A 24,176-nucleotide genomic window follows, 5' to 3' on the forward strand; every position below is an offset into this window, starting at 1 on the left:
AACCACATGATTGTGATTAAAATGTTCATTGACCATTACAAATACCTACTGTATTGACTACAACCTCAGCTTTGGTGAATCTACCCAAAAAAAATGAGAAAGATAACAGCATCATAGTAACATATTAATGATGGCAGAAAAGTACCAGATGGCCAATCCAGTCTGCCCAGCAAGTTTCTTATGGTAGTATCTGCCACTCCAAGCAGGATACCTTCATGTTTCTCTCAAGGGTAGTAACTGCCACTCCTTGCAGTTACCCCCAAGCCTTATGATAAGGATAGTAACATTTACAATCAAAACCAAGCAACTGTCAAACCCATAACAAATTACTGCTAGCAACATTTTTACTAGGTAAGGAGCCTTCTTGATAAATCAGACAATGCTGTTTAATGCTCTTTGCTTTGAGACTTGGCCCTAGAAGCAGTACTATGCTTTTTCCCTTATGTCTGCCTATCAGTACCCCAGACCATAAAAGACAGGGCCCATGTTGGTTGTTGCCAGTATCCATTTCCCCTTCCCCCCACCCCCCACTGTCAAAGCGAGGACCGATGTTGCAGTTGCATAAAAAGCATCAAGGCTATTGATTGAGGGTATTAATCCCCATGCCTTCTGTTAAGGGTAGTAACTGCTGCTCCATGCAGGTTACCCCCTGATTGATGATGCACTTTCTGATTGGAAAGTCCATCAAATCAATGAACAAACCAATCAGAAAGTACAGCTTTGGCCCTATTAGAAAGACCACAAATATAAAATCCCTAATGCATTCACTATTTATAAAATACCAAACATATTAAATAAAAACATATTAGACAAGTTTATAAAATACATAGCACTCAATATCCTTATTCAGTCTTGTTGAAGTCACAGTGTGCCAGAGGAAAATCCACCAGTGCTAACATGCAATAAATACAGTGATATATCACTGCTCCAATGCAACTGCACACATTCAAAAACAAAAAAAAAGTCCTCCAGGATGTGAGAATTGTGCCCAATGTTCAGCCAAAGAGACTTCCATTATAGCATTTCAGATACAACTCAGATCTTTTATTATATGGGTATTAATTTTACGCTTTGACTTTCTAATATACAAGGACAAAAAATCTTATAAATGACTTGAGAGGTATTACAGTCTGAGAAAAAACTCAGAGAGAGTGCTAAAGATGTCTCATTCTCTGCCAATTGCCATTGGATTATTGCTCAATCACCTTAACAGCCTTTGTGGAAATTACTCTTTGTGCGATTCTCTGTGGTAGAGTTAATTTACAAGTCCTATATGCAGGGTCTCTCTCATAAGAAAGGGCAGTTGAAAGGTATGTTGTAATAAATGCTTGTGCCTTCCTTGCTCTAACATGATTAATTATTACTACTTATTTTAAAATAAATGAATTCCCTGGCTTGCAAGCTTGAAGAGCTTGGTTCCTCAAACTGGTTAACCAGCTTGCATTGTGTATAAACAAAGAGGAACTACTATAAACTGGCTGCAAAGAAACAGGAACGAACTAGTCAGTAAAACCTCCACCATCAGCTGATAGGAAATTTCTGCCTGTTTATCATCTTCTTACTGAGAGGAGCAGAAGGCTCAGTCTATGCCCAGCTCGGAGTTTCTATCTGTACTAAGAAGCAGAGAAGAGATCAAGGCAATTTTTTCTCCATGCCAGGCTACTCGGAGTTGTCTTTCAATGTGGACAATGGCTACTTGGAGGGACTGGTTCGAGGGTTCAAAGGTGGCATCCTAATGAACTCAGACTATGCCAACCTAGTACAGTGTGAAACACTAGAAGGTAAGGTAATATATTACGTTCTTGGTAAAAATGAATAATAATAATTTGAGTTTTAAAAAATTCCTAGAAACATTGAAACACATGACAAAGTTCAAAAGTCAAAGATGTAAAGAACGGAGAATGCTGCTTTTAGTGTATGCTTCCATATCTTGTGATTCAGTGGATGAAATCCTAGACAGACTGAGAAAACTGGAAAAAAACACTATTCTGATGAAATGCACCATTTCTGATGTTAAACCTAGTTTAGTTTGTGAAGGTGACTTTGAGAACTGGTTGACTGAAACAGTGCTAGAATACTGCCTGGCTGTGGATTAGACCAGCTACAGTGAGAGTAATACAAAAGTGTAAATAGAAAAGGCCAGGCACCTTCAGTCTCAGATCATTTGATGTCCTTGAAAAATTTAACAGAGATCATTCATTTTCAGACTGATCAAGAGTTTCCTTTATCTTCTCCATTATTTTGTTGTACAACTGCAGTGATAATCTGAACACCTAGATCCCGATATTCAAATGCTACCTATCCGACTAAGTGACAGCCACTGAATATCCAGCTACGTTCAGAGCCGCCTTTTAGCTAGTTAAGTCAATTATCCGGCTAAGTAGATAGCCAAGTAAGTTGTGGATAGGCAGTGGGCAGATCAGGGTGGCGCTACATATCCTGCCAACTTATTCGGATAAATAAAGATATTTGTATTTATTCAGTTAAGTTAACCTGATTAGTTAGATCTGACATAGAGTAGGTCTAAATCTGGCCTAGATTCATCATTTTGCTATAATTTTTGTATGAATAGCGCATGCGATTAAAAAAAAAAGGGACATGGTTAGGGTATTTTTTAGTTTCTGCATTGCACAGGTATTTACTGCAATGCATGTTAAATTTATCTTGCAAAAGATAACTTTCTATGTTTTGGGCTTGAGATAGAGAGAGAGAACCTCTTTATAAAGCTCTCATATTTGTTGGGAGGCAGTTTTACATGCACAGTCAGACATACAAACAGCACTGCACACATCAATGAAGATTTGATGTGATTTGGAATGAGGAAAGATACACAAAAATGAAATGTCTACAATGTACTCTCGCCCTAGTTTGATGCACTCTCTACTTGGATGCTATCAAGCTAGGGCGAGAGTACATTGTAGAAGTCTCATCTTTGTGTAGCTTTCCTCATTCCAAATGACATCCTGTGCTGTTCACACATCTGATTGTGCAGGTAAAACTGCCCCCCAAACCCTAGACCATCTCCAAAACCTCACCTCAAGTTACTAGATGACTCTCCTATAGTGGTATAATTAGATGACAAATACGTGTGCCACCCCAGAGGTGCTCACTCTCAGTATGGCATTTCTTATGTTCTCTCTCTCTCTATACCAAAAAAGGATTTTTGAAAATATTGTGAATCCTGTCTCACACATATTGTACACCTTAACACCAGGAAAATAAACTCCTCCCCTTTGACTACATTTTTTGAATTTTCAAACACATCGCGCGATGTGAAAAACAACACATACGTTGTGGTGTTGTTGCGGGCCTAACACCCCAATGAATTTTGATGAATGACCCTGTTAGTCTGATATAACTTATCCAGCTAAGTAGCACCAAATATGGGGATATTCACCAGCATAGCCTTGCTGCTGAATATCCCATGCAGTTTAGCCGGATAAGTTTTATTTGGCTAACTTACATAGACCTTTTCTTTTCGATATTGACCTAAATAAATTGTTGTTACAATTTTACTTAATGAACAGCATTAGAAGTGATTACAAACAATGCATATCTAGCTCTTCATTAATAAAATAGGTCTCACTCTTCTGACTACACATTGAAGTACTTGTTTAATAACATTTGATTTTATAAAAACATATATATATATAAAGTGATACCTTTTTATTGGACTAGCTTATTACCTTTCTTGACTAGCTTTCAGGAACGAATATTCTATTTCTGAGTCAGAATAGAATGAGCAAATCTGTTTAATCCAATAAAAAGGCATCACCTTATATATTTTTTGTCTTTATTCATTACCCTTTCTTTTCATTTATTCAAGTGAATTAACACAACAACCACACTTCTTTATATTTGATTTTATGCACATTGTAAGGGGCTGATTTAACCCTCACAAATTCAAAAGAATTTCTATTAGCAAAATAGCTAAAATAGTAATCTCAATAACTGACCCTGTTAACTAGTTCGAATTGGCATAATTTTACATAGATTTCTGATAAGAATTATGACGGTAACTTTCAAAGCAGCACACGGGCTCACATCGGCACCCAGGGAGGCGGTGGTTTTATAACATGTATGTACATATGTGTGCATGTTATAGAATAGCCTGAATGTGCACATGTGTATGCCTAATTTTAAGTGGGCACACGCGCCTAGGAACGCAAATCCTGATTCTACCACGTAAGTCAGGGAATTTTATAACGGACATGAGTCAATACCATTGCCAGTTACATCAATTCATCCACCAGTTCACCCAGTTAAGAGCTAGGTCATCCAAACCCCCTGGTTTGATAACCTGCAATCCCCCCAGTTACCCCCAGATCCTTTAAACCCCTCCACTTAAAACTCCTCCATAACAAAAGTAAATTTACTTGGCAGTGGGACCAGGGCATGTGCCACCGCATGTAAGTATTTATGTGCACATTTCTGGGCCTTGCCCCAAAATGCCCACACCCCACCCAGACCATGCCCCTTTTTTAAATCAATTGAGATGTGCATGCAGCGGGAGATACGCGTGCATCTGGGTGACTTTTAAAGTTTGGTGGACACGTGGGCTTTTTAAAGTCATCTTTATATGTACACCATTGTGTCTATAGTGACTTTACAAGCAAGAAAGCTTTTCTTGCTCCATATTTCTTCTCCCCACTAACTTCCCCTCTAACCTTGCTGGACTAATTTGGATCCATTTTGAACTAGCTGCTGCTCATCTATGCATTGCCTGTTCTTCTCAGAGCTCCAGTAATTTATTGCATCTCATTACAGTCAATTATCACAAAGCAGCTGATAGGCAAAGTTATTGTTCTTTATTCCCCTTCCTTCCTTCTCCTAAGAGGGCAGGGTAGGGTCCTACCAAGCCTGGCCAAATGCCTCTTCTTTGCTAGCCACATAGGCATCTTTCTTGGCCTACTACTCCCTCCCATCTGAGGTCTGCAATTGCTGTCTTTGCAATATCCTCATCTTCCTCGTACCAGCTTGAGGAGTGAGGGCCTGAGCCAAGACAGTAGGTCAGCCTGTCCATGTGGTAGTGGGGGCATTCTGCTGTCATTCGCTATATGAAACATAATGATCCTATTCAGTAAAGAAGTTTTACTGCAGGCACCAAATGGCAAAAAATTGTAGCTAAACAGTGCTCTTTGGGGATTCAACCAACCAGTTTGGTGTTTGGTGTATATGTAGCGACCTTCGTTTTCAGTTTTTATTTTATTTTGCCTGGTCATTTCAATGTAAGAACAAAAAAGCAATCAGTGGAAAATTAACTTTTCCACTGATTTTTCTCCTCTGTATTATATCAAAGTCATTTTTCCACTGGCTTTTTTTTTTTTTTGTTATAACTAAAATTCCCAGGCAAAATAAAATAAAAGCTGAAAATGAAGGCACCCTATATATATGTTATATATTAACAAGTTGTGTTTGTGCTTTCAAAAGAAATAGAAATATTTCTTTTATTGAAATTTCTATAGAGCTAAAGTGTGCTTTTTATCAAAGCATTTTGAATAATAGCATAGAGTCAACAACAGATGCAACAAGCCAATCAAATTGGATGGAAATAAGCCAAAGTAAAAATGAAGGCCACGTCAGATAAGGTAAATGTCACGCGTCAGGAAGGCCAAAAGATAAAGAAAGGACGGAGTAGACTAGAGAAAGTAAATTGGAGTGTAGACTAGGGTTGAATTTAACATGATAGCACCCATTGGTAAAGAACTTAAGCCAAGGGGTTCTCTCTTACCCACCTCCCCCCTTGGAAAGCAGAGAGCAGCAGGAGAAGCCCCAGGTTTTGGACACCTTCAAAAGTTATCTATCTATTTATTTATTTACTTATTTATTTGGCGCCCAAGGCATGTACCTATGTTACCTATATCTGAAACTTGCCCAAGCACCGATCAGTATTAAAATTAGAGAAGAGTGAAAGGTTAAACAGTAACCAAGCTGCAGTATTTTCCAAAGAATGGAAGCCAGAAGAAGGCATAATCCACCTTTCTATTACAACAGAGGTGGATGGAAGAGATGGTAAAGGTCCAGACACAGAAAGGGCCTGATTAAGGCTTTCCTCCTTTCTGTGACCATAAGAAAAGACTTTGATGAATTAAATCTAAAATGGGAAAATCCCTTTAGTATAAGCCTATTCAATAAACATTTTTCTTATAGGCACAGAAAAGGGGATATAAGAAAAATGTCCTTTCTGAGAAAGGATCGAACCAGGAGAGTAGTTAGGATCTGTGATATTACAGCACAAAGAGAAAATGGGCGGACTGCATTGGCTGTCATAATCTATGTCAGGACTGGACACAGTGAAACATGGCACATCGAAAAGACAGAAAAGAGGAGCAGCTGCTAGGGCAAGAGCTGTCAAGCTCTTAAGAGAAGAAAATAGAAACTGTGTAAATAAAACTGGGAAAAAAATCAATATACAGATATCCATATTCAAAGCATTTAGCAGGATAACTTGTGAGTTATCCGGCTTAATGCTGACTTTTGAATATTTTGGGTACTTATCCAGCTAAGGTTTAGCTGTATATCTCATTATCTGGCTGAAATTTAGTTGGACAGCATACTGGTGTTACACAGGGGTTTCTGAGTGGAGTTAGGATAGCCAGATAAGTTATCCAGATAATTCTGATATTCAGAGTTTTCCGGATAACATATCCAGTAACTCTGGTTGTACCATAGAGCAATTTTAAAGTTAACCGAATAAACTAGCTGGTGGTTAAGATAGCCAACCATATGGGGATCATTTACTAAGGCTTTTCTCCCATTATGCATTATGTGTCTATGAGGAATATGCTTAGTAAATTACCTCCTATATTCAATAATGCTGCTATACAATTATTACCCCCATAGCTGCCTTCATTTCCTATAAATTGTCCAGAAACTTCTGGCCTATAGTAATCTCTTCAAAGATATAAACTCTTGTAGAGGGCCAGGAAAGGATATTACTCATCCTAGGACTTGTGCAATCACATGCAATATCATGGCAAACTCTGTTTTTAAACTTCCTTGCAGAAAAAAGATTTTTATTATTTCTTACAACAAAAATATCAAAATAATACTTATTTGTAATTACTGAAATTATTGTTTTAGAGTATTCATACAACCTGGGGTGCAGAAGAAGTCTGGTCTGATGGATGGCCTAACCATAGGAGGGCGCGGAGCCCAGGGCGAATCAACCACAGTCTGACGCTGAAACGCTGACTTGCATGACTCCATCCCCAAGCTGACAGGAAATCATAGTGTTGACAATGGGGCTTATCATGTTGGCATGGGGCTCTCCTACATGTAGGGCCCAGCGCAGTCGCCTCTATTCGCCCTTTCCCACTCAGGGTAATCATGTCTGATGGCTCAGTTATTATAGCTGCAAGCAATAACACATTGAGAGGTGACACAGGGGGGGCAATTTAGAGTGCTCTGAACTCACAGGGGCTTCTAAACATTCCTAATGGGATTTAATATTGAAAAGATGGGAATCCTGACCTTCAAAATAACCTGGGATTTTATAACTTTCACATGCTTCCACACAGCCACAGAACGCTGGGAGCATTATTTGCTCAGATATGGAGTAGAAAGGTGAAGGTTAGAGGGCAGATTTAAGGAGTGAAGGGTGAAAGAGGTACGTTAAGAATCAGGCAAAACATCCGCAGTGCTCTGCACAAGTTTTTTATTTGCTAAGTTTTTTAAGGTGAAATGTTGTACTTTACCAATGTTACAGGAAATTCAGTCCATGCACAAAAAGTGCTTTATTTCAAGAGCGTGCAAGTTAACTGATTTGCAGAATTTTGGATAAAAGAGTTCTAAATTCATTAAATTATGAGTTGCAATATGTTACACGCCCCACCTGCGGCCGTCCCGCACGCAGGCCTGCTCACCTTCATGGTTCCATAGCGGGTCCCAAGACGACCTCCCTCACGGTAGTTGCCAGTCCTGCCAGGCCCCGCCGTCCCGCAGCGGCGGTCGCCGGGCCTTCCACTGTGTGCCAGGCCTCATACCGAGGCCCGGCATCCTCGACCATGTTAGCCACGCCCATACGCGAGCACGGACTGCCCGGACTCATGTAGCGCCAAGGGTGGGTCCTAGCTTCGCGGCACGCCCTGATTGATCCCTCGATATAAGGAAGTTCCTGTCTCTGCTTCCTTGCATTGGCAATCGGGTCGGTTTGTTCTAAGATTGCCTCTGCGCTTGTACCTGTTCCTGCTTGTTCCTAGTCTCATTCCAGGATCCTTCTGTTCCAATTCTATTCCTGACTTGTTCCTGCATCCTCGTTCCTGTGTCCTGCTTGTTCCTGTGTTCGTCTGTCTGTCTACCCAGGTAGTACCCTCGGACTGTCTTACTGGTACTGACCACAGCTTATTCCTGACCTGCCTGCCTGCTTGCCACCTGCCTCAAGACTCCGGCCTGCCTTTGACCTCATCTGACCTCCGGTACCTGACCCCTGCTTTGCTAACCATTCCTCGGACTGACCTCTGGATCTTGACCTTTGCCTGCTTGACCTCGTCTCCAGATTCTGGCTCTGTTCCTCGCCTTGTCATCACCAACTCTGGTCTGGTTCTCCTTGTTCCAACCAGCAGCCAATCGCGCTCCCCCTGTCTCCATGGGCACGCCGGACTTTCACTCTCTTAGGAGACCCTGCGAGGCCCACCTAAGTCCAAGCGGCCCGGGTCCCTATGGGCTCCTCCCGGGAGGACTTCGGGCTTCCAGTGGTGAAGCTCTTCCCAGCCTCTGTCTCCTCCAGTGCTCCGCCCCCTGGGGGCAGGTGCTTCCTGGTCCCTTTCAGGAGGCGTTCCATCTCTGCCCCAGGACAAGGGTCCACCCCCGAGCGCAACACAATGTTATGAGTATTGAACTTTTATGAATTATATTTTATGAATTGCATTTTTAACTTGTTGTAAGTCCCATCAGGAAAGGAGGGCTATAACTGAAAAGACAGAATTTTGCCTGATGCTTAGATCCAGTACTCACTCAGGGCCTTTTTCAATAAAGAAATTTTCATAGAGAATTACTTTAAAAATCCTCTATCTTTATGGCATTGTTTGGAGTTCAAGAGAAGAGGGTGATGCTAACTTCACTCATGAGATAATGGGCCCTTTTTGTCCTCAGAAGCAGGTTATAACATAACTTATTTAATGGGACATAGGAAGAGACTGAAGTGATACCTGAGGGCCTTGTCAGATAAACCTAAGGCCAACTCATTAACAAGCCCTCCCCTAGGATCAGTCCCTGAATGGCAAGTTTAAATTCCATGAAAGACTTAGACTTGGAGATTAAGATACAAAGCCATGTTTTTGATCATTTCTAATCTTCCCTTTTTAATATGTGCTGTGCTAAGTGCATTTTTGCCTGGTTCTATATTTGGAAAGGTTGAACTAATAAGCTGGCAAATCAGATTAAACAGTGGTGAGTTTAAAATCATCTTTCCTTTTGCTTTTTCTCCAGGTACTTTCTTAAAGTTCCTATTGTTTCTTGTAAAATAACCACTTTGCTTATTTCGAGATGACCAATCCTATATGTTCTCTGCATGCAGAAGAGCTTTATAGTGTTTTGGCAACAGTAAGGTGCATACAGCTCTGGGCAGCAGTCTGTTTGACAACAAATATTTCAGTAAAAGAAATGGGTTCCTGCTGGGAATATTCGGTCTGCAGCAGTGAGAGGGAGAGAGAAGCACAGATGGCAGGACTAGCTGTAACCAGTGTGACTCTGACAATCATGGTTCTGTAAAATGTGACCTTTTATTTAGGAATGGGGGGTGGGAGTTAGTGTCAAGAGTTATTGTAAGAAACAATCTTATTTTTCTCAACGAAAAGTTAAAAGTTTGACATTTATCCACAGAATATCTCTTTACTCATTTTCTTAATATTAGTTATTGCCTTATACAGACTCTAAAAATAAGCAAGTTTGCTGTCTGTTCCATCAGGAGTAAATCTCATTTGTAATTCCCTGATAGATAAGCTCGTCAATTTAAGTTTCCATTTTTTGAACATGATCAGGATTGTCACAGAGATTTTCCAAGGAATGAGGAAATGATATGTTGTGATTTCCTGCGGTACTTATATTGCTGTAATATTAAAGGCGATTAGGTAGCAGACAGTCTGAGGAGAGGAAGGAGGATAATTGTATTCATAAAATGGCAAGGAGAATATGAGCAATTGTGGAAAATGAAACATTATGATTTAGCATTCACCATCATGTGACCGTGCATCAAAATCTTTTAATGCACAATCAGCAAGCACATCATGAGCAGTAACTAATGGAAAGGCAGTGCTTAGTAGAAATTGATTGTGAGGAAATGCAGAAAATGTTGCGCACGGAGTGGACCCTTGACCTGCTGCAGGGTTGGTACGGCTCTCCGGTCGGACCCGGAGGGCACCTGCCACCAGGAGGCAGAGTACAGGAAGAGACTGAGTTTAGCTGGAGCTTTGCCAATAGGAGATGGTCTTAGGTGGGCCTCGCAGGATCACCTATACAGGAGCGCTTGGGTGTCAACCTAGGAGAGTGCTCGATGAAGGTCCAACCAGACCTGGACTCCGGCCATCGAGGAAGGCGGACACTGGACGGAACTGATAGTCCATACGATCAACCAAGGACAGGATCCAGGGCAAGCAGCTGACGGGACAGGAGACACAAGTGTGACGACCTGACGACAGTGCACGATGAAGGTCCTGCCAGACCGGTGTCTCCGCTACCTGGAGAGGAGCCATCAGATGGAACAGTACTCCGGGAATGGTCAGCAAAGAAAACGATCCGGGGGGGAACAGCAGACAGGCAGGAGTGACCCATGTCCTCAGGGAGGAACGACCCGATTCCAAGGCGAAGTGGAACTGAGCAAGGGATCCTTATGTAGGGCTGAGAGGTAACTCCCTGGGAGGAGCTTACAGGTGGGGCCCAGGGATTGCACCCTCACTGTCCCTTTAAATAGGGAAGAGGGCCGCAGGCCTGCCCCCTAGGAGGAGCTGTAGCCGTCGGTGAAGCACAGAAGCTGGAGGAGGGCTGCGGAGCAGGCCCTGACGTCTTCGGCGGCATCCTGCCATGAAGAGGAGGTCCGTAGGCGGCAAGGATGCAGCAGAGGTCTCAGCTTCGGCGGCCTCTGGGCTGTGAAGCAAACAATGTTGTCGGCGGCCTCTGCCGTGCAGGAGAGGCCTGGCATGGCTCCTGCCGTGCCGGCAAGATGGCGGTCGGGCCGCAGGGATCCAGGGCATCGGCAGCTTCAGGATGGCCATGGGAGCGGTGAAGATGGCGGCCTCCGGGCCACAAGTGAAGACTGCGGCCTTACTGGGCCATGGGATGGCTGCGACGTCAGCGGCCCCGTCACGGAGGTAAGAGGCGGCTCGTGGCTCCAGCCATGGGCCACATCACAACAGTACCCCCCCTCAAGGGGGGGTCCCCTCCCCTCATTCGGGAGGTTGGAGATCCAGGAAAGCATCTGGAATAAGGTGCAGGTGCCTCCTGCAGGTCGTGGAAGAAACAAAGGAAAAAGGACATAGGAACTACAAACGAAGGAACAAGGAAACAAACAAAGGAACAAAACAAGGAACATGGAAACAGAGCAAGGAATACGAAGCAGAGCAAGGAACACAGGATGGAAGAAACAGCAGAGCACAAGGAGCAAGAAACAGCAGAGCAAAGGGACAAGACAGCGGAGCAAAGGAACAAGACAGCAGAGCAAAGGGACAAGATACAGCAGAGAGCAAGACAAAAAACAGAGAACAGCAGAACAAGCAAAAACAGTAGAAAAAAGAAACGAAGAAACAAAACAAGGAACAATTGGAGAACAGCACAAAGAACAAGAGAACAGCACAACAATGGAAGGAACAAGGAACAAAGAAGAACAATAGAACAGACAACAATAGAACAACAATGGAACAGAACAAGGAACAAACAGAGAACACCAGGGAGGGAATTCAGGGTGGGATTAGCCGGTAGCAGAAATCACTAGATGGGGTGCAGGCGCCTCCTGCAGGTCGTGGGACCCCAACCTGAAAAAGCAGGAGATGTTCTGGAGGAGCTGGCGAGGAATGGTGGGAGACTCCGCCGAGTCCATGGCCTTGGAATTCTGTTGCATACGGAGTGGACCCTTGACCTGGCGCAGGGTTGGTACGGCCCTCCGGTTGGACCCGGAGGGCACCTGCCACCAGGAGGCGGAGTACAGGAAGAGACTGAGGTTAGTTGGAGCTTCGCCAATAGGAGATGGTCTTAAGTGGGCCTCGCAGAATCTCCTATAGAGGAGCGCCCACCACAGGCTAGGGCGTGCAGTCAAAGTTCAAGGAGGAAGGCCAGAGGTCACAGAAGGCCAGCATAGAGAGTCCTAGTGTAATGCATGTGTCAAGGCCAGATAATCAGTCCAGGATAGCTAGCCAAGGCGAGGGTCAGGTACCAGAGGTCAGTCCAGACAAGGTCAATGGAGAAGCCGTGGTCAGTACCGTGAGGTCAGTCCGGGGGTACTACCAGGAGATGTGGTCAATGGAGAAGCAATGGTCAGTACTATGAGATCAGTCTGAGGGTACTACCAGGAAACGTCGTCAATGGAGAAGCAGTGGTCTGTACAGAGATCAGTCCAAAGGTTATTACCAGGAGACACGAAGGAACAGGAGATGCTTGGTTTCGACGCTTGGTGTCGACCGAGGAGGGTGCTCGATGAAGATCCAACCGGACCTGGACTCCGGCCATCGAGGAAGGTGGACACCGGCAGAACGGATAGTCCATACGATGAGCCAAGGACAGGATCCAGGGCGAGCAGCTGACGGGACAGGAGAAATAAGTGTGACGACCTGACGAGAGTGCTTGGTGAAGGTCCTGCCGGACCAGTGTCCCCGCTACCTGGAGATGAGCCATCGGACGGAACGGTACTTCGGGAATGGTCAGCGAAGAAGGCAATCCGGGGCAAGCAGCAGACAGGCAGGAGTGACCCATGTCCACAGGGAGGAATGACCCAATTCCAAGGCGAAGTGGAGCTGAGCGAGGGATCCTTATGTAGGGCTGAGAGGTAACTCCCTGGGAGGAGCTTACAGGTGGGGCCCAAGGGACCGCACCCTCACTGTCCCTTTAAATAGGGAAGAGGACCATGGGCCTGCCCCCTAGGAGGAACTGTAGCAGGGAGCAGGACCCTAGACAGAGGCCTGCAGCCATCGGTGAAGCACAGAAGCTGGAGGAGGGCCGTGGAGTAGGCCCAGACATCATCAATGGCGTCCTGCCATTTAGGAAAAGACTAAAAACTTGGCTTTTCAAAAAAGCATTCCCAGGCCCTGATTAAAACATCCACCCTTCAGCACAAATGTATTCAAAAATTGGATCAAAATAAGAATCCACCAACCACAAACTTATACTCAGCACAATATTATCATCACTCACAACTGTGTCATATCTATTCACTTGGTTGTCATATTTATTCTCTTGGCTATATTTATTTTCTGCGTCATATCTATCCACAGTCATATTTACTCACGTTGTCTCATTCACTCACAACTATGTTACTTGATGCAACTGGCTGATATTTACTCACTTTGCTATACAATTATGTTACTTGATGAAACTGGTTGATTTGTAAATATCTCTTTGTACAATTTCTCCCCCCCTTTTCTGATCCTAGTTAATTTTCCCTGTTTTATTGTAACTTTCTCACATCCTTATTATTGTTTTACTGTATTTAAAGTTTCAATTGGGAAATTTGTTTATTATGTTACGTTTTACCCTACACACATTGTTAGCTGTAAACCGGGTTGATGTGATATTAGTCATGAAACTCGGTATAACAAAAATAATAAATAAATAAATAAATAAATAAATAAGAGGAGGTCCGGAGGCGGCAAGAACGCAGCAGAGGTCCAGGCTTTGGCGGCCTCTGGGCTGCAAAGCGAATAACATTGTCGGTGGCCTCCGTCGCACAGGAGAAGCAAGGCATGGCTCCTGCCGTGCCGGCAAGATGGCGGTTGGGTCACAGGGATCCAGGGCGGAGGCGGCTTCAGGTTGACCACGGGAATGGTGAAGATGACAGCCTCCAGGCCGCAAGTGAAGGCAGGCTGCGGCCTTACTGAGCTGCTGGATGGTGGCAACATCGGCAGCCCCATTGCAGTGGTAAGAGGCAGCTCGCGGCTCCAGCCACGGGTCACATCACAACAGAAGAACCTTGTGAGTTTAGGAGACTGGGCATCTGAATGGCAGATGAAATTTAGTGTGGAAAATTGCAAAGTGATACATAGAGGGAAAAATAATCTCAACCTCAGATACACAGTGCAGGGTTTCATATCAGGAGTCATCACCCAGAAAAAGGACTTTGGAATCTTTGTGGACAATATGTTGAAATCCTCATCTCAGTATACTGCTATGTCAAAAGAGCAAACAGAAAGTTAGTAATGATCTGAAAAGGAATGGAGAATAAAATGGAAAATATCATATTGCCCCTGCATCAATCCATGGTGCAACTGTATATGAATCCCTTGAGGAAGCCAAAATACCTGGTAAACTGAGGGGGTCCCAATGTTGGGATCAGGGTTGACATCAAATAATAAGTAGGTTGTCAGTGCAGTCTACAATCACTACTTAACTGCAGGATAAAATGAGACAGTCTGTTCTTGTGATCTGTCATTATTGCACAGTTATATGAATATGTTAGCTTACCTAATATAACGAAAATATACAGATTATGAATTGTTCTAATAGTGGGGTTATATAGGAATATTTTACTTTAAGTATGCACACATATATTTGGTGTGTGATTTAAAGTAGGTTGTTAATATTTTACACTGATAGAGTGGAGCTTTTTGGAACAAGAGGACATACTGAAGACTAGAGAACAAAATTTTTTTAAGGAAAAATAATGGCTTATGGGGCATTCTTGAGCAGCGACCAAGATGGCTGCCTGAACCCGTAGCTCTGCACTTCCTCACTCCTAATTGGGGGGAAAAGTGAATTTAGAAGGCGATATTGCTCAGGCTATTTAGAGAATTTTAAGTAGCTCTACGGATGGCATCAACTAAGTCGGGGAAAATCTAGGCTGCCTTTGCTGCGACTTCAGGATCCAAGCGTGCGAAGCAAGATCCTCTGTCTGCCAATAAGGTAATGGCGTCTGCCGATTTAGTTTTAACGGAACTCAAACAACTTAAAGATATGATTCAAATTAATATTGCCGCAACCTCTGCTATTTGAAGCGACTTACAAAACATGACAGCGCAAATGCAGACTTTTCAACCAGACTAGATGACATCGAATCGCAGGTCTCGTCCATGCTTTTTGCTACCGCACCAATACCGTGTCTCTCTAAAGAAATAGAAAAGCTACAACAGGACGTGGAAGACCTTTCGAACCGGAATCGTCAGAATAATATCAGAGTCCTAGGGATCCCAGAAAGCGTAGAGGGCATGGATACAATTCAATTCTTGCTTCAATTGTTTCCTACCAGCTTACAATTGGAATTCGACCGCCCTTTTGAGCTGGAATGTGCGCATAGGATTCCATCACAGCCCTTATGGAACTCAAAATACCCCAGGCCAATAATCTTTAAAGTTCTCCGATACCCTCAAACGCTTGCGATCTTCACCGCTGCCAGAACCAGGGCACCCATACAATATCAGGGTCACTCAATTTTATTTGTTCCTATTCTGGCAAAGTCTATGGCTGACAAGCGAAAGGCCTTTCTGGCACTGAGGCCTTGCCTGCAAAAATTAGGGGCGAAATATGGGCTGCTTTATCCGGCCCAAATGCGGGTCACTTGCCACAACCAGACCAAATTGTTTCATCACCCGAAGGACCTTGAAAATTTCTTACAATCGTTGGAACAGGAGCAATGCATGGTCACTTGAACATAGACTCTAATGCTTTTTACATACGTTTCCAAATCTGGTACCTTGCCTGCATTTGACTGTTTTCTCTTTCGATTGGATCCCATATTCCAACGAAATGTACCTTACTATTATATGTTCTCTGTTGCATCTAGTGACCTGTGATGATGTCTTTTCTTTGAGAATGAAAGAATTCTCCTTTTTCATTTTTCATTTGGCAGACCAAATTGTTTCATCACCCGAAGGACCTTGAAAATTTCTTACAATCGTTGGAACAGGAGCAATGCATGGTCACTTGAACATAGACTCTAATGCTTTTTACATACGTTTCCAAATCTGGTACCTTGCCTGCATTTGACTGTTTTCTCTTTCGATTGGATCCCATATTCCAACGAAATGTACCTTACTATTATATGTTCTCTGTTGCATCTAGTGACCTGTGATGATGTCTTTTCTTTGAGAATGAAAGAATTCTCCTTTTTCATTTTTCATTTTTCATTTGGCAGAAAAGACCATTTTCCTTTCCCCTTTTACATATTTTATACGACGTAATCAGCATGCGGAGTGGTAGACTCAGGGTGCCAGTGGTCTGCCTTGAGGCTCTTTATTTGCCCTTTTCTTTTGCCTAATGGTGCCTATGGCATGGTTAAGAACATAAGAACTACATTTATTTATTTATTTTATTTAGAAACTTTTATATACCGGTATTAGTGGGGACATCATACCGGTTCATACTTCCGCAAGACCGATCAGATCCACCTACAAAGGTTCTCTCAAGGCCCCCCCTAACAAATCCTCGGTCCACAACTCCATTCATAAGCGAGCACTTTCGACAGCGGGCCCGCTCCATTGGAATGCGCTTCCCCCGGATATACGCCAGGAACTTTGCCATCTCTCCTTCAGAAAGAAACTGAAAACCTGGCTGTTCACTCAAGCTTACGGTTGAAGGAACACTTTATCAAACCATTGTCTCTCACCCTTGACTGCCTCCCTTCTCCCTCTACCCCCATCCCAGCCCTCCTACCCCACCCCCCCTGCTTACCCTCATGCTTCCCCCGTCCACAAGATTTATGAATAATTGTGAATAATTACCCAAGATTAACCCACAGCCGAGTTTAATCTAGCTGATTTTGTATCGCTGTCTTTGGTTTTCTTGGTTTTTCAGTGACTATGTTAGCACTCTTCAGTTGATATCGTTTTAAAATATCTCTCCATAGTTTTAAAATATCTTTCCTGTCCTCCAGCTCCCAAGATTTTCGCTCCCTGTTTGATGTAACTTTTACCTTCTACATAGTTGTTAATTGGTTTCCCCTGTTCTATTGTAAACCGGTACGATAAGACCGCGTCTTGAGTATCGGTATAGTAAAAGAATTTAAATAAATAAATAAATAAATAACATAAGAAATTGCCATGCTGGGTCAGACCAAGGGTCCATCAAGCCCAGCATCCTGTTTCCAACAGAGGCCAAAACCAGGCCACAAGAACCTGGCAATTACCCAAACACTAAGAAGATCCCATGCTACTGATGCAATTAATAGCAGTGACTATTCCCTAAGTAAAATTGATTAATAGCCATTAATGGACTTCTCCTCCAAGAACTTATCCATACCTTTTTTGAACCCAGCTACACTAAGTGCACTAACCACATCCTCTGGCAACAAATTCCAGAGCTTTATTGTGCGTTGAGTGAAAAATAATTTTCTCCAATTAGTCTTAAATTTATTTTTTTATTTATTTAACAGTTTTATATACCGAAGTTCTAGTAACAAAGTTACTAATCAATTCGGTTTACATTGTAACAATAAAATTGACAGAATATAGAATAATGTCTTACAGAGAACAGGGAAGATTTAACTTGGAAATAAATAAAATAACTTAATGAGAGCAATAAATAAATGTGCTACTTGCTAACTTCATGGATGCCCCCTAGTCCTTCTATTATTCGAAAGTGAAAATAACCGAGTCACATCTACTCGTTCAAGACCGCTCATGATCTTAAAGACCTCTATCATATCCCCCCTCAGCCGACTCTTCTCCAAGTTGAACAGCCCTAACCTCTTCAGCCTTTCCTCATAGGGAAGCTGTTCCATCCTATTTATCATTTTGGTTGCCCTTCTTTGTACCTTCTCCATCGCAACTATACCTTTATTGAGATGCGGCAACCAGAATTGTACACAGTATTCAAGGTGTGGTCTCACCATGGAGCGATATAGAGGCATTATGACATTTTCTGTTCTAGTAACCATTCCCTTCTTAATAATTCCTAACATTCTATTTGCTTTTTTGACTGCTGCAGCACACTGAGCCGACGCTTTCAATGTATTATCCACTATGATGCCTAGATCTATTTCCTGGGTGGTAGCTCCTAATATGGAACCTAACATCGTGTAACTACAGCAATGGTTATTTTTCCCTATATGCAACACATTGCACTTGTCCACATTAAATTTCATTTGCCATTTGGATGCCCAATCTTCAAGTCTTGCAAGGTCCTCCTGTAATGTATCACAGTCTGCTTGTGATTTAACTACTCTGAATAATTTTGTATCATCCGCAAATTTGATAACCTCACTTGTCGTATTCCTTTCCAGATCATTTATATATATATTGAAAAGCACCGGTCCAAGTACAGATCCCTGAGGCACTCCACTGTTTACCCTTTTCCACTGAGAAAATTGACCATTTAATCCTACTCTCTGTTTCCTGTCTTTTAACCAGCTTGTAATCCTCGAAAGGACATCGCCTCCTATCCCATGACTTTTTAGTTTTCGTAGAAGCCTCTCATGAGGGACTTTGTCAAACGCCTTCTGAAAATCCAAATACACTACATCTACCGGTTCACTTTTATCCACATGTTTATTAACCCCTTCAAAAAAATGAAGCAGATTTGTTAGGCAAGACTTCCCTTGGGTAAATCCATGTTGACTATGTTCCATTAAATCATGTCTTTCTATATGCTCTACGATTTTGATCTTGAGAATAGTTTCCACTACTTTTCCCGGCACTGAAGTCAGGCTCACTGGTCTATAGTTACCCGGATCGCCCCTGGAGCCTTTTTTAAATATTGGGGTTACATTGGCCACCCTCCAGTCTGCAGGTACAATGGATGATTTTAATGATAGGTTACAAATTTTAACCAATAGATCAGAAATTTTATTTTTGAGTTCCCTCAGAACCCTAGGATGCATATCATCCGGTGCAGGTGATTTGCTACTCTTTAGTTTGTCAATCTGGCCTACTACATTTTCCAGGTTCACAGTGATTTCATTCAGTTCATCTGACTCATCACCCCTGAAAACCATCTCCGGAACTGGTATCTCCCCAACATCCTCATTAGTAAACACAGAGGCAAAGAATTAATTTAGTCTTTCTGCAATGGCCTTATCTTCCCTAAGAGCCCCTTTAACCCCTCTGTCATCTAATGGTCCAACCGACTCCCTCACAGGTTTCTTGCTTTGGATATATTTTTAAAAGTTATTATTATGAGTTTTTGCTTCTATGGCCAATTTCGTTTCAAATTCTCTCTTCACCTGTCTTATCAATGTTTTACACTTAGCTTGACAATGCTTATGTTTTATCCTATTTTCTTCAGATGGATCCTTCTTCCAATTTTTGAAGGATGATTTTTTGGCTAAAATAGCCTCTTTCACCTCACCTTTTAACCATGATGGTAATCGTTTTGCCTTCCTTCCACCTTTCTTAATGCGTGGAATACATATGGACTGCACCTCTAGGATTGTATTTTTAAACAATGTCCATGCCTGTTGAATACTTTTAACCTTTGCAGCTGCACCTTTCAGTTTTTTTTCTATTTTCCTCATTTTATCAAAGTTTCCCTTTTTAAAATGTAGTGTTAGAGCTGCAGATTTACTTATTGTCCCCCTTCCAGTTATTAGTTTAAATTTGATCATGTTATGATCACTGTTGCCAAGTGGCCCCACCACCATTACTTCTCTCACCAAATTTTTATGTCTCTAGCAAGTCCTGATGTTACATTTACCCAGTCAATATTGGGGTAATTGAAATCTCCCATTATTTTTACACTGCCAAATTGGTTTGCTTCCCTGATTTCTCTTAGCATTTCATCATCTGTCTGACCATTTTGTCTAGGTGGACGGTAGTATACTCCTATCACTTTACTCTTACCCAACACACATGGGATTTCTACCCATATAGATTCTACTGAGCATTTAGTCTCTTGTATGATCTTTATCCTGTTGGACTCTATACCCTCCAGGACATAAAGTGCCACATCCCCACCAAGTTGATCCTCCCTATCATTGCGATATAATTTGTACCCTAATATAGCACTGTCCCTTTGGTTATCCTCCTTCCACCAAGTCTCTGTGATGCCAATTATGTCAATCTCATCATTTGCTGCTATACACTCTAATTCTCCCATCTTACTTCTTAGACTTCTGGCACTGGCATACAGACATTTCAAAGTGTGGTTTTTGCTTGTTTTAACAACCTGCTTTTCAGTTGTTTGGGGTAATTCGGAACTCTTTAGCTTTGGTGATTTTTTACATATAGGCATATGAACTATGTTTGCATTTAATGGAACCTCTCTGTTGGGATGCCCTAACGCTCCTGTTTCATTAGTATCCTTCAAGGATACATTTCTCCGAACCATGCACTGCTGAGTGACTGTTGGCTTTCCCCCTTGTTCTAGTTTTAAAGCTGCTCTATCTCCTTTTTGAAAGTTAGTGCCAACAGCTTGGTTCCACTCTGGTTAAGGTGGAGCCCATCCTTTCGGAAAAGTCTCCCCTTTCCCCAAATGTTTCCCCAGTTCCTTAGAAAGCTGAATCCCTCTTCCCTGCACCATCGTCTCATCCACGCATTGAAACTCTGGAGCTCTCTCTGCTTTTGGGGACCTGCACGTGGAACAGGAAGCATTTCAGAGAATGCCACCCTGGAGGTTCTGGATTTCAGTTTCCTACCTAAAATCCTAAATTTGGCTTCCAGAACCTCTCTCCCACATTTTCCTATGTCGTTGGTGCCCACATGTACCACGACAACCAGCTCCTCCCCAGCACTGTCTATAATCCTATCTAGGTGACGCGTGAGGTCTGCCACTTTCGCACCAGGCAGGCAAGTTACCAGGTGGTCTTCACGTCCACCAGCCACCCTGCTATCTACATTTCTAATAATCTAATCACCAACTATGATGGCCGGCCTAACCCTTCCCTCCTGGGCAGTAGCCCTGGGAGATTTGTCCTCAGTGCGAAAGGACAATACATCACCTGGAGAGCAGGTCCTTGCTACAGGATCACTTCCTGCTACACCAGGGTGATGTTCTCCTATTGGAAGACCTTTCTGATCCAAGGCAGCACTGGGGCTGCCAGAAAGGATTTGGGACTTAGCTACTATGTCCCTGAAGGTCTTGTCAATGTACCTCTCTGTTTCTCTCAGCTCCTCCAAGTCTGCTACTCTAGCCTCCAGAGATTGGACTTGTTCCCTGAGAGCCAGGAGCTTTTTGCACTGAGTGCACACTTACAATCTCTCACCGGCGGGTACAAAATCATACATGTGACACTCAATGCAAAAGACTGGAAAGCTTCCCTCTTGCTGCTGGACTGCTGCCTTCATCTTAGTTTTATTGAGTTCCTAGTTAAGTTTAGGATACTAAGGGAGTTGGAATGAGAGTACTTTAAATTTACAGGTGAATTTAGTAATTAATCAGCTAGTGTCCTACAAGGGGATGATTAAACTTTCAATAAGGGCTGGTACAATATTATGTTTTAGATAAGACCCTGATTGTTTTTTAATGAGAAAGTGTTTTGTTCCCAAAAATCAAGGGTTGAGTGGGTGGGAAAGTGTCTTGTGCCTAAAAATCAAGGGTGGGAAAGTGTCTTGTGCCTAAAAATCAAGGGTTGAGTGGGTGGGGGAAGACAGACACTAGAATTAACTATCTCTGGCTTGCTTTTTACCTCAGACACACACAAACTCTAAAGAATATATCCCTTAATTTCACCTTTCACTAAACTTTTATAAGTCCAAAAATTTCTGAAAACTATACTTACCAATCCTCTTAAACCACGGTTAAATTAATCTTCACTCAGTTAATGGAAGGATTTGAGAATCGCGCGCCATTATGCGCGCGCTTCCGGTCCTCCTCTACTGCAAACCGTGCAGGGCCTCTGGAAGCTGGGCTGTGGAAGTCAATCCCTGGATCGCTTGCGGTGACCTCTGGACTCCTCTCCCGGGGGATGCTGGGAGCAGTATGCAGATGAGCCTTCCGGTCCTCCTCTACTGCAAACCGTGCGGGACCTCTGGAAGTTAGGCTGTGGAAGTCAATCCCTGGATCGCTTGCAGTGACCTCTGGACTCCTCTCCCGGGGGATGCTGGGAGCAGTATGCAGATGAGCCTTCCGGTCCTCCTCTACTGCAAACTGTGCGGGGCCTCTGGAAGCTGGGCTGTGGAAGTCAATCCCTGGATCGCTTGCGGTGACCTCTGGACTCCTCTCCCGGGGGATGCTGGGAGCAGTATGCAGATGAGCCTTCCAGTCCTCCTCTACTGCAAACCGTGCGGGGCCTCTGGAAGCTGGGCTGTGGAAGTCAATCCCTGGATCGCTTGCGGTGACCAAGAAAACGATCATACCCACCTGCATGAAAAAGTGTTGAAATAAGCCCATGACTCCCATGTTTCAGGTCACCCTGGATGGGCATGCACCTTCAAACTGCTTCAACAGTACTACTGGTATATGCAAATGAAGCAATATGTCAAAGCATATGTTGACTCATGCCCGACCTGTGCACAGCAGAAACCATTCCATGGCAAACCCTAGGGTTGTTACAGCCATTGCCAGCCCCCGGGAACACTGGACATACCTGCCACAGATTTCATTGCGGACCTCCCTCTTTCAGATGGCACCACCACAGTCTGGGTGGTTGTAGATTGCTTCTCAAAGACGAAACACTTTGTCCCACTACCAGGCCTCCTGTTCACACCAGAATTGGCACAACTCTTCACATAAGAACTGGATCAGACCAAAGGTCCATCAAGCCCAGTATCCTTTTTCCAATAGTGGCCTAGCCGGGTCACAAGTACCTGGCAGGATCCCAGGGGTAGATAGATTCCAAGTTGCTTATCCCAGAGATATGAAGTGGAGTTTTCTACCTTAATAATGGTTAATGGGCTTTTCCTCCAGGAGCTTGTCCAAACCAATTTTAAATGCAGCTACACTAATAGCTTTCACCACAACCTCTGGCAACAAATTCCAGAGCTTAATTATGCAGTGAGTGAAAAAAATATTATCTTTTATTAGTTTTAAATGTATTATCTAGTAACTTAATTGTATGTCCCCTGGTCTTTGTACTTTTCAAAAGAGTAAACAATTGATTCACGTTTACTTATTCCATTCCACTCATTATTTTATAGACCTCTTTCATATCTCCCCTCAACCAATCTCTTCTCCAAGAGAAGAATCCTAACATCTTTAGCCTTTCTTCATAAGGGAATTGTTCCATTCTCTTTATCATTTTGGTCACACTTCTCCGTACCTTTTCTTGAACGCTATCAGCTACAGAGTTGTTTGGGCGCACATTTTGGACGTGCTAATCTCATTGCATCCGGTGCTAGTCTAGTGCATCCATAACGTGCGTCCAACAGCTGTAAACCTGTGCGCTAGGCTGGGTACAAAATATTGCATCAGCCCTTAAGTGCCTATGTCTGTCTCTGAAGCAAAGGCAGACCCATCTTGATATTTGTAATTAGTTAAGAAGTCTCATTAGTACTCTGTTCCTGCTTATCATATATAGGAATTATTGTTTTTGCATGACTGCTCTCAATAATAGTCCTGCCTTGTAATCATTGGTCTGCAGTCTCATTTTTTGTTTATTATTAATCCTATCTTTGAGTTCTATAGTGATTATTTATATTCCTTCTGGCCAGATTAATAATAAACCAAAAAAGAGACTGTAGACCAATGATTATAAGACAGAACTGCTCCAGTAAGCAGTAATTACTGAAAAAAAAAACCCAACAGTAAGTCCTATCTATGATGGTCTTTATCTAATGGTTCTGGTAATTTAGTAGATCTTAATTGGATTACACATTAATTCTGCCATACTGTTGGTTTGAAGTGGTATTACAATTGTGTCTTAATATTTCTATTCAGCTACATTGTCAGCTTTTTAATGAATATTTGAAACAGAGAAAATATCTTGGTGTTAAAAAAAAAAAGTTGCAGGAAGGAGCGCTAGGAGTGGATCGTTTCCATTGCTTGTCTTGTGCAGCATGCAAATTGGATATCTTTTTTTTTAATTTGATCTTTATTGAGTTTTTTAAACATAAATACAAGATAGCTAATGTATATCCAGAAATTTCAGGAAGGTAGAGTATACTAATTGAAAACAAAATTGAAATAAATATAAGGCAATAACAAATATATTTGAAATATATAATATGTAA

At 42.7% G+C, this 24,176-nt stretch overlaps 1 protein-coding gene across 1 annotated transcript in view; it reads left to right on the forward strand.

Annotated features, from left to right (window-relative positions):
• Window positions 1-1,523: 1,523 nt before the first annotated feature.
• The window catches only part of ATP6V0D2 (ATPase H+ transporting V0 subunit d2), a 122,554-nt gene continuing 99,901 nt past the window's right edge, over window positions 1,524-24,176 (forward strand). The window contains exon 1 of the mRNA XM_029591604.1: window positions 1,524-1,781. Within this exon, the coding sequence (XP_029447464.1) occupies window positions 1,652-1,781 (130 nt within the window). The 5' untranslated portion in view covers window positions 1,524-1,651. The remainder of the gene's footprint in view (window positions 1,782-24,176) is intronic.

The sequence above is a fragment of the Rhinatrema bivittatum genome, chromosome 2 (genome assembly GCF_901001135.1).
Source record: "Rhinatrema bivittatum chromosome 2, aRhiBiv1.1, whole genome shotgun sequence".
NCBI classification, from domain to species: domain Eukaryota; kingdom Metazoa; phylum Chordata; class Amphibia; order Gymnophiona; family Rhinatrematidae; genus Rhinatrema; species Rhinatrema bivittatum.